General features: G+C 35.2%; 1 protein-coding gene and 2 pseudogenes across 1 annotated transcript; all 3 read right to left on the bottom strand.

The window, feature by feature from the left end:
* The window catches only part of LOC125865089 (zeatin O-glucosyltransferase-like), a 34,132-nt pseudogene extending 22,556 nt beyond the window's left edge, over nt 1-11,576 (bottom strand).
* On the bottom strand, nt 100-1,521 carry LOC125865094 (zeatin O-glucosyltransferase-like; annotated as a pseudogene).
* LOC125865091 (zeatin O-glucosyltransferase-like) lies at nt 2,730-4,365 on the bottom strand. Its single transcript, XM_049545262.1, has one exon. The coding sequence runs from the start codon at nt 4,363-4,365 to the stop codon at nt 2,941-2,943; it is 1,425 nt and encodes a 474-aa protein (XP_049401219.1). The 3' UTR covers nt 2,730-2,940.
* Nucleotides 11,577-13,758: the final 2,182 nt, after the last annotated feature.

Here is a 13,758-nt window from a genome sequence, read left to right as displayed (position 1 = left end):
TAAGTATGATTGAATTACCAATTTTTCATAACTGACTTCATCAAAGCCACACTTTCATGCAATAAATGCTTAGTTCGATGACTAATCTAGATGGGAAACTTATCGAGTAACGTGAGTGATAAAAGAATCCATCTCCTCATGGTTAACACCCCCATCCACCACTGATTGTTTGACAACATTACTTAATTCTGATGCTCTCTTCCTCATTTCATCTCCCTCAGGTGAAGCCATCAAAGTTCTTACAGCATTTTCAACTATTTCTGATGTAACCAATTCATCTCGACATGCCCAATGCCTCACAATTAGGCCAATTTTTAGGAACTTAGTTACTAACTGAGAATTCCTTGGTTGATCTGAATGCATTGGCCAAGCTGCTATAGGAACTCCCATAGAAATGCTTTCCATGCACGAATTCCATCCGCAATGACTCATAAAACCACCTGTGGAAGGATGTGCCAAAATTTACAACTGAGGTGCCCAATCTCTTACAATAATTCCTCTTCCTTTTAGCGTCTCTTCATAACCATCAGGCAATTGAGCTCTTCTTTCTTCACCTGCAAACACATCTCCTTTGTCAGCATCTCTGAGGACCCAAATGAACTTTTGCATACTTTTCTCTAATCCAACAGCGAGTTCTTCGATTTCTTCATTCGACAAGGAAGTAGTTGTTCCAAAAGACACATATATTACCGAGTTTGTTTCTTGTTTGTCAAGCCAATACAGGGTTTGATGGTGTTTATTTGAGTTTTTGTTCTGCTCAGAGAACAGCGGATTGAATGGACCAAGAGCCCATTGGTTTAGTCCATCATTTTCTTTGGCTACTAAATCAAGGTATAAACCTTCTATTACTCTAGATGAATTGTAAAGTTCTCCGGAGCTAACTTTCCTCATTAGGGATTCTTGTTTCCTCCATAATTCCCATAACTCTGGGGTAGCACAGTTTTTGTTTGATGAAATGCCCTCAAATATTTCAGTTCCAGCTTGTAAAGGTTTTCCTCTGGATTCCCAGATGCATGAAAACGTATGGAAAGCTGAGATACTATTAAAACAGTAGCACTCAGCATTTGGAATTGCTGGCAAATCCTCTACTACCCAAGTCATCATAGAATCATAAATAACAATCACTCTCCGATGATTGGCGCCTAAGAGTTGGCTTACAAGAGAGCACACTGGCTCACGGAGATGGATTGTTGCATAAAATGAAGGGATTAATTGGTTAGGAAATTTATTTGAAGCATTAGGATTTGGAAGGGGATTTTCAAAAGGTGGTGTAGGGAATTCATGAAAATATAGGTTTTTAGCTGTGACAGGATCGAAACCATGGACACGAAACTTTGCCTGGCGAATATGAGTGGTTGCTCCAACATAATGGACTGGGATATTATACGAGGTGATGAGCCTCGAGAGGTGGAGAAGCTGGTTGAGATGGCCTTGTGCTGAAAGTGGCACCATAACCACTGCCACTTGTGCATCCCGAACACCCTTTTTGCCATCGCTTTTTATGGGGTAGTTCTCGGCCATTGGGAAATGCTTAGAAATTTTGTCGTTTGATGAGTGTCTGCTGTTTCTGAAGTGCCTTGAGTTATATGTAGGAGAAAAACATAGATGATTTTATAAGGATTACGTCTAATGCATGAATCCAGCAACTAGAATTATATGTCCGGCTGCTGGAAAGCTTAATTGTTAAAAAGATATTGAAATTTTTTAACTTCTCTTATTTGACATATTGCTGCAAAATATATTACTTAAAGTAGTCACAATCAAATCTTTTGTTGTCTATCAGTAAAACCAACAGCAACTGGTTGAGTTTTATATAAAATGGAGGAAAAAACATCAGCAAGGGCAGACCATAAAAATATTATTTGAAGAAAAAAAAAGTATACACCCATGTAAGTATTAGAGATACTGAGATAGTTGTCATTGTAATCTCAGTCGAATTTACATCCTCATCGTCAAAATTGTAAAAATCAAATATATGTTCATTTCAAGTGCAAGAATCAAAGAAATATCAATATTAGTTTTGTGGTTCTTATAAACACCGCTATCTTCAGATTCTTTTATCGTAGGACAATATAGTAGGAGTATTACATAATGGAGCAAACTTTAGTCAAGGAGCAGTCATAATAGACTGCATTATGTAGTATTTTTCTGTAATTTAGCTTGTTTTTAGAGGGTAAGACACAAAAGATTAAAAAATGCTTAGCAATCTTAGTTGGTCAAGGAGTCGAAGACCTTCCTTAGTCACCCACTAATTTGACCACTTAATAAATCTGAAATAAGCATCTTCAGATAAAAATAGATAAAAGCAGAGCTACCTTGTGTCAAACTCTTCTGATTTTTTGACAGCTTCATGGATCATTTTAACTATTTAATTTGTCATCGTAAGATTTGAAAAAGTGTTGTGAAAGGTTAAAAGTTAGTATAGTTACAAAGTGATTCATATTTTAGTTGAACAACTTCATAGAATACCAGAGCTCTTCCTTATTTGTCTTGATGCAAAAAAGAGTATTCTATAAATGTTGAGAAAATATTGTCAAGTACACTTAAAAAGATTGTCCACTCCTACCAACATGAGAAGTCTGGCAGAATATCAAATACAAGGTCACAGAATTAAAGACAAGAATCTATAAAAGTCCTAAAAGAATATACTACTATGTTATTCAGGTCACAAGCAAAAAGTTCTTGTAAGAATACTCAAACAGCATCCAATATTTTATTTATCTGGGAGGACATCCACTTTTATATTAGAAAATACAAAGAACTCATAAAGGAAAGGTTTTATCCTCAACATACATGCCGTGATGTGCATAAAGGGGTGCCGGTAGGGTGGACACTGAACCCACTCCGAATGTGATAGAGCATCGATACAGTGTCATAGGTTGCATCACTTATGTTAACTAGATGGTAGTGTGCAACCAATTGTTCAATACAAATGAGAAGTTATCGAGTGATGTGTGTGATAAAAGAATCCATCTCTGTACCATTACCTTCCCCATCCATGACTGATTGTTTGACAGCAACACTTAATTCTGATGCTCTCTTCCTCATCTCACCTCCCTCAGGTGAAGCCATCAAAGTTCTCACAGCATCTTCAACTATTTCTGATGTAACCAATTCATCCTGACGTGCCCCATGTCTCAAATTTAGGCCAATTTTCAGGAACTTTGTTACCAGCTGAGAATTCCTTGGTTGATCTGAATGCATTGGCCAGGCTGCTATAGGAACTCCCATGGAAATGCTTTCCATGCACGAATTCCATCCGCAATGACTCATAAAACCACCTGTGAAAGGATGTGCCAAAATTTCCAACTGAGGTGCCCAATCTCTTACAATAATTCCTCTTCCTTTTATTCTTTCTTCATAACCTTCCGGCAGCCGAGCTCTCCTTTCTTCACCTGCAAAAACATCTCCTTTGTCAGCATCTCTGAGAACCCAAATGAACTTTTGCATGCTTTTCTCTAACCCAATGGCGAGTTGTTCAATTTCTTGATTCGACAGAGAAGTAGATGTTCCAAAAGACACATATATCACCGAGTCAGGTTCTTGTTTGTTAAGCCAATCCAAGGTTTTGTGACGTTTATTTGAATCGTTGTTCTGCTCAGTCAGCAACAACGGATTGAATGGACCAAAAGCCCATAGGTTTAAGCCATTAATTTCTTTAGCTACTAAATCAAGGTATAAACCTTCTATTACTCTGGATGAATTGAAAAGTTCTCCAGAGCTAATTTTCCCTTCAAGGGATTTTTGTTTACTCCATAATTCCCATAACTCTGGGGTAGCACAGTTTTTGATTGATGAAATGTCCTCAAATATTTCAGTTCCAGCTTGTAAAGGTTTTCCTCTGGATTCCCAGATGCATGAAAACGTATGGAAAGCTGAGATACTATTAAATCGGTAGCACTCAGCATTTGGAATTGCTGGTACATCCTCTACCACCCAAGTCATCATAGAATCATAAATAACGATCACTCTCCGATGATTGGCGCCTAGTAGTTGGCGTACAAGAGAGCACACTGGCTCACGGAGATGGATTGTTGCATAAAATGAAGGGATTAATTGGTTAGGAAATTTATTTGAAGCATTAGGATTTGGGTGAGGATTTTCAAAAGGTGGTGTAGGGAATTCATGAAAATATAGGTTTTTAGCTGTGACAGGATCGAAACCATGGACACGAAACTTAGCCTGGCGAATATGAGTGGTTGCTCCAACATAATGGACTGGGATATTATACGAGGTGATGAGCCTCGAGAGGTGGAGAAGCTGGTTGAGATGGCCTTGTGCTGAAAGTGGCACCATAACCACTGCCACTTGTGCATCCCGAACACCCTTTTTGCCATCGCTTTTTATGGGGTAGTTCTCGGCCATTGGGAAATGTTTTGAAATTTTGCAGTTTTATGAGTATCTGAACTTCTGAAGTGTCTTGAGTTACATGTAGTCTAGGTGAAAACATATATTCTAATGCATGAGTCCAATGACAACTTGTACTTGCTGGTGGGCTGCTAAAAACCTTTAAATCATTAATAGGATACCTTCTCAACAAAATGAACAGGCATCTCTATGCAATCACAATCAAATCTCTTTGTTTTTTCGTAATAAAACCACCGACAAGTGGGATTACGGTATGTTATTGTTGTTGTAGAACTACCGACAAGTGGTTACGAAAAAAGTTATACCCTTAATTCTCTATACTATGAATTTATGTAGAAAACATACTGTTGTATGTTCACAATTCAGATATTAACATACTATATGTTTGGACTGCAGCTTCTTAGTTTTTCTTTTGAGTTTTGTGCTAAAGGAGAATGGAGAGAGTCAATATTGAGTTGATTACATACTCTTTCCCATGTTCTTGCCGCAATGTTCAGCAAAACTCAGTAAATTTAGTCTAAACTTTGTATATTTATCGAGAAATTCACTGAATATGTACATATAAGAACCATAATGGTATGTTATTTACAAATATGTTGTTAGCTACCAAAGAAAAACATCATCATCCTCATTGTAAAAAAATGCAAATATGTTATTTGTAATCCAAGTTCCCAGCCTGTGCATCAAAGCAATACCATTATTTTATTATTAGAATCTTCTATCATAGGACAAAATACTAATATATGTTTGTTATGGGAGCAGACATTATAGACTTTCTTTTCAGTTTTTTAAAATATTAAGCAGTTGCTATAGTTTCTCCATTATTTGATGTTATCACAAAAGAAAATTCTAGATATCCTCACCAATCAGGTAATACTAATTTATAGTCTGTCTGGTCATGTTTCAATGAAATAAGAAGTTTTTTTTTTTAAAAAAAAATGATTATTTTAGAAAGTTAAGTCGGGAATTTTCTTAAAATAAAAGATGTGATTATTTTAAAGAGTTGAGCCGAGGGTTTATTAGAAATAAGAAGTTCTCAGGATACTTGATTTTTATATACTTTACTTGAGTCGAGGTATATCGATAACAATATCTCTTTCTTCACCTCGTAGGTATAAAACTGCAAACAGACCACCTTCTTTAGAGTCCACTTATGAGATAAAATTTGATATGTAGTTGTTGCTAATGCTGCATATTTTAGAGAATTGAAGTGTTTGATCAAAGCTTCTAGGAAAAATATATGTGTTTTCATCTAAAGTAGAAGTTGTTTTTCCGTGAAGCGAAGTAGTTTTAACCTTCGAAACACTTTTAGAATTTTGGTCAAATACTAATTGTTCTAATTTTAGTAAAAATATTTTTCAAATTGATTATTCAAATAGACTGATACTTCCAAAAAGTATTTTTTAAAAATACACCGAATAATTTTTATTTTTTTTAAATAAGCTGATTTTAAAAGATCGACCAAACCGGCTATAGTCATACATAATTACCTCATCTTAATGCTCTAATGCACCTATAAATAAACAGTAAATTATATAATATATTTTCAACTACATTTCAACTGAAGATAACGTTTGTATCTTCAAAAAAGAAAGTTATTGTTGTAAATCATTTTGGTGGTTAAATGGATGACCATAACTCCTTGGTTAATTTCCCTCCTTTATGAGTAGTAATGTTGTTGATAATGTGGTCAAATGGATGACCATAACTCCTAGGTTAATTTCATCCTTTATTGGTAGTAGTGTTGTTGATAATATGGTTAATTGGATGACCATAACTCCTAGATTTATTTCCTCCTTAATGGGTAGTAATTCTCAAGGTTTAATGTAATGTTTATGACACCTTTTGGTATTCCTCAATGTAATCCTATAAATAGTGGTGTTGAGAATAATGTTGGATAGACTTGAAAGAAAGAATGTTAGTTTATATTGTTCCTCTTGTCTTATAGTCTTCTTCTCTTCCTCTTTATATTGTTCTTTTGTCCTTAAGTTTTACAAAACGTTATCAGCACGAAACTCTAATATCATTTCGATTTTTCCAAGTTAAGCTTCTGGTATGTATTCATATACTTAATTCTCATTATTAATCACTCTAATATAATATACTACATATTATGAATGATTAGGTGTTAAACAGTGTGTGTATATTTTTGGTAGTTAAACAATGGAAATATATAAGTCCAAAAAGTTTATGTTCTCGCCTAATCATCAAGTGAATTATGCTATTTTAAATTAGTTAAATTTTAATTTTGTCTAGCAATTTTTCTAGAAATTATTTAAGTTATATGTTAGGCAGAATTTTCATTTAAATTGCTCGGAAGTTTGATACTAACACATTAAGTTACTAATTGATGTTACTTTATACAATAACATGTGTCATGTTATTATCATTGGAAAAAAAAAGTTTTGTTAATTACTTGTGTACTCACTATTTATTTTAGTCTAATTTAATTATTTTCTATGATAGTTTTATCATGTCGAACTTATCAAAGCTTGAGTTCGTGGCACTTGACATTTCTGGAAATAATTACTTGTCATGGGTACTCAACGTTGAAATTCACCTTGACGCTAAAGGTCTTGGTGCCACTATTACCAACGGTAATACAACGTCGAGTCAGGACAAAGCAAAGGCAATGATTTTCCTTCGTCATCATCTGAATGAAGGATTGAAGGTTGAATACCTTATGGTGAAAGATCCACTTGAATTGTGGACTGGTTTGAAGGAAAGGTATGACCACCTTAAGACAACGGTATTGCCAATGGGTCGTTATGAATGGATTCACTTGCGGTTACAAGATTTTAAAACTATATGTGAATATAATTCTGCTGTATATAAAATTACTTCCCAATTAAAATTATGTGGGGAAGATATAAAAGATGAGGACATGTTGGAAAAGACTCACAACTTTTCATGCCTCAAATTTGGTATTACAGCAGCAATACCGTGAAAGGGGATTCAAAAAGTATTTTGAGTTGATCTCATGCCTTCTTGTGGCTGAGCAACATAATACTCTTTTATTGAAAAATCATGAGGCCCGTCCCACAGGAACTGCTCCGTTACCGGAAGCAAATGAGGTTGAAGCACATGGCCAGTCTGAAAGAAGACAAAATAAAAATCAAGGCCAAAATAATGTGCGTGGACGTGGCAATGACAGAGGACGATATAATAATCGTCGTGGTGGTGGTCGCCACAAAAGGGAGAACAATATGGGTTCTCAAAGCAATCCTTCAAGAGGCAATTGTCATCGTTGTGGCATGAAAGGGCATTGGAAGAATGAATGCCGAGCAGCTGAGCATTTTGTTAGGCTTTATCAAGATTCCTTGAAAATAAAAGGAAATAAAAATGGTGTATCTTCTTCTAATTCTCGGGTGGAGTCACACTTGACTTATAAAATTGATGCCGAGGCAGGGCCTTCACAAAAATATGATGACAATATTGAAGCAAATTTGGCTTTAAAAGATGATAATTTTGGTGACCTTGATGATATTATTCATTTGGAAGTTGAAGACTTCTTTGGAGATCAAAATTAATGTTTGATCATTTGATTGGGGAAAATAATTATGTTATTTTATTTGTGTTTTTTTATTGTTATGTTTTTCCTTATGTTGTTTTTATATTCAGAAAAAAAAAGTACTTTTATTTTCTTGCAAAGTTGTCGATTTTTCATATTTCTTATGATGTACTTTTATTTTATGAAGATAAATAAAATTCCCGAATCTTCAATTGGTTCAAGATGAGTAATAAAGTTCTCCGGAGCTAACTTTCCCCATGAGGGATTCTTGTTTCCTCCACAATTCCCATATCTCTTTAGTACAGCAGCTTTCAAGTGAGGGGATGTCCTCGTATAGTTGAGTTCCAGCTTGGAAAGGCTTTCCTTTCATTTCCCATAACAATGAATACACATGAAAAGCTGAGATACTATTAAAACAGTAGCACTCAGCATTTGGGATTGCTGGCACATCCTCTACTACCCAAGTCATCCTAGAATCAAAAATAACAATCACTCTCCGATGATTCGCGTCTAAGAGTATTGGTTGTTGCATAAAATGAAGGGATTAATTGGTTAGGAAATTTATGGGAAGCATTTGGATTTGGAGGAGGATTTTCAAAAAGCAGTGTAGGGAATTCATGAAAATGTAGTTTTTTATCTGCGAGAGGGTCGAAACCATGGACAGGAAACTTAGCCTGGCGAATATGAGTGGTTGCTCCAACATAGTGTACTGGGATATTATACAAGGAGATAAGCCTAGAGAGATGGAGTAGCTGGTTGAGATGGCCTTGTGCTGGAAGTGGCACCATAACCACAGCCACTTGTGAATCTTGAACACCCTTTTTGCCATCGCTTTTCATGGGGTAGTTCTCAGCCATTGAGAAATGTTTTAGAAATTTTGCTATTTGACGAGTATCTGCAGTTTCTGGAGTGCCTTGAGTTATATGTAGGTGAAAAACATGGATGATCTTATAAGGATTATGATTAATGCATGAATCCAACAACTAGTATTAGCAGGCCAGGCCGGCTGTTAAAAAGCTTTGTTGTTTATGTCTCATGCACAACATGTACTGTAGCTAAAAAGATATCGAAAAAGTTTAACTTCTCTTATTTGACATATTGCTGCATAATATATTTCTTGAAGTAGTCACAATCAGTTCCTTTGTTTTCTCTCAATAAAACCAACAGCAACCAGTTGAGTTTTATATAAAATGATGGAGGAAAAAAACATCAGCAAAGGCTGCTAAGCAAACTCTCCATAAAAATATTATTTGAAGAAACAAAAAGTATAAGAGACGGTTGTCATTGTGATCTCAGTCGAATTTACATCCTCATCATCATCATTGTAAAAAGCAAATACGTATAATTTCAAGTAACACTACCATGTCAAACAAAATTCATACACCTTCATTGCTGCTGCAATGTGTCATGATTCTGCTATATAGTTATATTTTCTTTTTATACCAAAAAACTAACACGATCATTGTTACTTATTTACCATTCCATATGTTTCACCTCTATGGTTTTACATTTCATGTATTTTAGCATCTAAGAAACCAAAAGATTCAAAAATAGTTAGCTATCTTACTTGGTTAAGGAATTAAAGATGTTCCACAGTTACCACTAAATCTGAAATAAACATCTTCGAATCAAAGTAGATACCAGCAGTGCTACCTTATATCATACTCTTCTGATTTTCCCTCTTTTACAGCTCCTTTTGCAACAGAGCAAATTGCAATTTCGAATCTAATCTCTCAAGAAAGCTTACCGTAGCTCTTCCTTATTTGTCTAGATGCAAAATATGAGTAGTATTAATGTTGAGAAAATAATGTAAAGTACACTTAACAAGATTTGCTACTCCTACCAACATGAGAAGTCTGGCAGAATGGAAAATACAAGGTCACAAAATTAAAGACATAGTATATCACTCAGTAGTCACAAGCAAAATGTTCTTGAAAGATTACACAAACAGCTTCTAATATTTTATATCACTGGCCAAAAGAACTAGTTGCTAGTAAAGGAGGACCTTTACAGTTATACTAGAAAATATAAGGAACTCATAAAGAAAAGCTTTTTATACTTAAACATACATGCAGTGATGTGCATAAAAGGGGGCCAGTAGGGTGGACACTGAACCCACTCAGATGGTGATAGAACATTGATAAAGTCTCATAGGTTGAACCACTTAAGCTATCAATTGGTCAATTCAGATGAGAAAGTTCTCGAGTAATGTGTGCGATAAAAGAATTCATCTCTGCACCGTAACCTTCCCCATCCATGACTGATTGTTTGACAGCAATGCTTAATTCTGATGCTCTCTTCCTCATCTCATCTCCCTCAGGTGAAGCCATCAAAGTTCTCACAGCATTTTCAACTATTTCTGATGCAACCAATTCATCCCGATGTTCCCAATGCCTCACAGTTAGGCCAGTTTTCAGGACCTTTGTTACCAGCTGAGAATTCCTTGGTTGATCTGAATGCATTGGCCAGGCTGCTATAGGAACTCCCATGGAAATGCTTTCCATGCATGAATTCCATCCGCAATGACTCATAAAACCACCTGTGGAAGGATGTGCCAAAATTTCCAACTGAGGTGCCCAATCTCTTTCAATAATTCCTCTTCCTTTTATTCTTTCTTCATAACCTTCTGGCAGCTGAGCTCTCCTTTCTTCACCTGTAAAAACATCTCCTTTGTCAGCATCTCTGAGAACCCAAATGAACTTTTGCATGCTTTTCTCTAACCCGATGGCGAGCTCTTCGATTTCTTTATTAGACAAGGTAGTAGTTGATCCAAAAGACACATAAATTACCGAATTTGTTTCTTGTTTGTCAAGCCAATACAAGGTTTGATGTTGTTTGTTTGAGTCTTTGTTCTGCTCAGACAACAACGGATTGAATGGACCAATAGCCCATAGGTTTAAGCCATTAGTTTCTTTGGCTACTAAATCAAGGTATGAACCTTCTATTACTCTGGATGTATTGTAAAGTTCTCCAGAGCAAATTTTCCCTTCAAGGGCTCCTTGTTTATTCCACAATTCCCATAACTCTGGGGTAGCACAGTTTTCGCTTGATATAATGTCCTCAAATATCTCAGTTTCAGGTTGGAAAGATTTTCCTTTGGTTTCCCAATAGGATGAAAACATATAGAAAGCTGAGAAACCATTAAAACGGTAGCACTCGGCATTTGGAATTGCTGGTATATCCTCCAACACCCAAGTCATCAGAGAATCATAAATAACAATCACTCTCCGATGATTGGTGCCTAAGAGTTGGTTTACAAGAGAGCACAATGGCTCACGGAAATGGATTGTTGCATAAAGTAAAGGGATCATATGGTTAGGAAATTTATGAGAAGCATTTGGATTTGGAGGGGGGTTTTCAAAAGGTGGTGTAGGAAATTCATGAAAATGTAGGTTTTTAGTAGTAACAGGGTCGAAACCATGGACACGTAACTTGACCTGGCGAATATGAGTGGTTGCTCCAACATAGTGCACTGGGATATTATATGAGGTGATGAGCCTCGAGAGGTGGAGAAGCTGGTTGAGATGGCCTTGTGCTGGAAGTGGTACCATAACCACAGCCCCTTGTGCATCTTGAACACTTATTTGGCCATTGCTTTTTGTTGTGTTGTTCTCAGCCATTGGGAAAATGTTTAGAATTTTTTTGCAGATTTATGAGTATCTGCAGCTTCCAATGAAAACATAGATGCTCTTATAATGCATGAATTCAATGAAAACTCATACTTGCTTGTGGGCTGCTAAAAAATTTAATAAATGTATGGAAAACATTTATAGCTGTAGCCTGTATGCAGTTGTTTTCTTTGTTTTTTTTCTTAATAAAACCATCGACAAGTGGGATACGTTGTTGTTGTTACACCACTGACAAGTGGTTACAAAAAAGTTATATTCTTAATTCGATTTATGTAGAAAAAAAGGTGTTGTGTGTTCACAATTCAAAATATATCATACTAAATATTTAGACTGCAGCTTCTTAATTTTCAGTTTGAGTTTTGTGCTACAGGAGACTGAAGAGTCAATATTGAATTGTTACCAACTTTTCCCCCATGTTCTTGCCGCAGGGGCGGAGCTAGCATGGAAGGTAGGAGTTCGGCAAAACCTAGTAAGTTTGGTCTAAACTCTGTATATATTTGTTAAGAAATTCACTAAAAATGTGCATATAATAAACTTCAAATCATAGATCCGCTTTGTGGAGCAGGCATGGTCATCATTAAAAAGTAAAAGTTTGTTATTTACAAATATGTTTCTTAGTTACCATTTACCAAAGAAAAATAGCATCCTCTTCATGGTAAAAAACAAAAAAAATACACTTACAAGGTCTGAGTTTCCAGCCTGTGCATCAGAGCAGGACCAGTACTATTTCTCATGTGGTCCTTTGTACTGTTAATTTGTAGATCTTTTATTATAGGGCAAAATACTATGGGGCCGTTTGGTTCACGGAATGGGATAAATAAGGATATCTGATATCCAATGGGGTTATTTTATCTCACCTTCTATATGAGGTAGTAATCCCGCCATTTTATGTGATAAATAATCCCTTGAAGGGAATCTTTTATCGTAGGACTAAAAATAAAAGAAGTGTTTATTTTAGAGAGTTGAGGTGTTTGGTCAAAGCTTCAAAGAAAAATGTAAGTGCTTTTGAGTAAAGGAGAAGTTTTTTGGCCAAATACATCTATTAGCCCCTTTAACTTGTCGGTAAACTTCTTTTGAACATCTAAATAATAGCATATTCCGATTGAGCATCTGAACACATGATGAGTGGTCCTATCAAACATTTCCGACGAAAACTTTGGGAATGTTTTTGCATTTCCTATCCATTATGTAGATAAGATAATTTCTTAAAGTATGTCACCTCCTTTAATTCCACACACTAGCTTCAATAAGTCTGAAAAACCTCACGCATGTTCCAAATTTCTGTTGATGTTGATGCGTATAATTAAAGGAGGTGATATATTTTATGTGACTACAGGATAGGCGCTTAAGAAATACACAAAAATATTTTCAAAATTTGAGGCGGAAATGTCTAATGAAAACACTTTATCATATGTTCAGGTGTTCAACTGGAACAAATCATAGTTCGAATATCTAGATGAAGTTTTCTAACAAATTTAAGGGATTGTCGATGTATTCAACCTTGTTTTTCTTTGAAGCATTTTTAGAACTTTGATTGAGCACCAAAAACTCTCTAAAATTAGCAAAAAATATTTCTAGACTGATTAGTCAAAAATAGTTTAAAAAGATAAGCCAAACAGGCTGTAGTCATACAGAATTACCTCAAGTTAACACAAAATGTTAATGCTCTAATGAACCCATGAATAAACATAAATCATTGGAGCATAATTTGTTTAATTTGTCCTTTTAAAACCCCACATATAATCTTTTTTCAACGACATGAGTTTAATGCATTTCATGATTAAAAAACGAAAAAATGCACTAAGTAATTATACTATGTGATTGAATAGTATAAATTTTTCTGTCCAAATTTGTAGAATCCTATAAGGAATATGAAAAAGCATGATATTACTTCAATGGAAGATGAGAATTGAGAGGAACTAAACATTTTAATCGAACTAATTATAGGTAATAACTAAGAAATTGAAACTTTCAATAGTGGGAATATGGAACAACTTTCTTCAATCAGATTTAATTTATATTTATTGTTTAGAAGTCTATTAATTTAAGTATGGGTGGGCATAAATACCGGAAAACCGAAAAACCGAACCGAACTGAACTAATTCGCTTCTTCAGTTTTTTGGTTTGGTGTCGGTGTTATTTTTTCGAAAGTTCGGTTCAATGTTTGGTGTAAGGGTCTCAAAACTTCGGTGCACCGAAGAACCAAACTTTTATTTTATTTTATTTTTTAAAAAAAATAAAAATTATATA

The sequence above is a fragment of the Solanum stenotomum genome, chromosome 5 (genome assembly GCF_019186545.1).
Source record: "Solanum stenotomum isolate F172 chromosome 5, ASM1918654v1, whole genome shotgun sequence".
In the NCBI taxonomy this organism is placed as follows: domain Eukaryota; kingdom Viridiplantae; phylum Streptophyta; class Magnoliopsida; order Solanales; family Solanaceae; genus Solanum; species Solanum stenotomum.
Note: the sequence above shows the minus strand (reverse complement) of the source record. Positions and strands in the feature narration are given on the sequence as shown.

Excerpts from the sequence above, each read along its gene's own strand:
- LOC125865091 (XM_049545262.1), bottom strand. The coding sequence starts at position 4,365 with ATGGCCGAGAACTACCCCATAAAAAGCGATGGCAAAAAGGGTGTTCGG.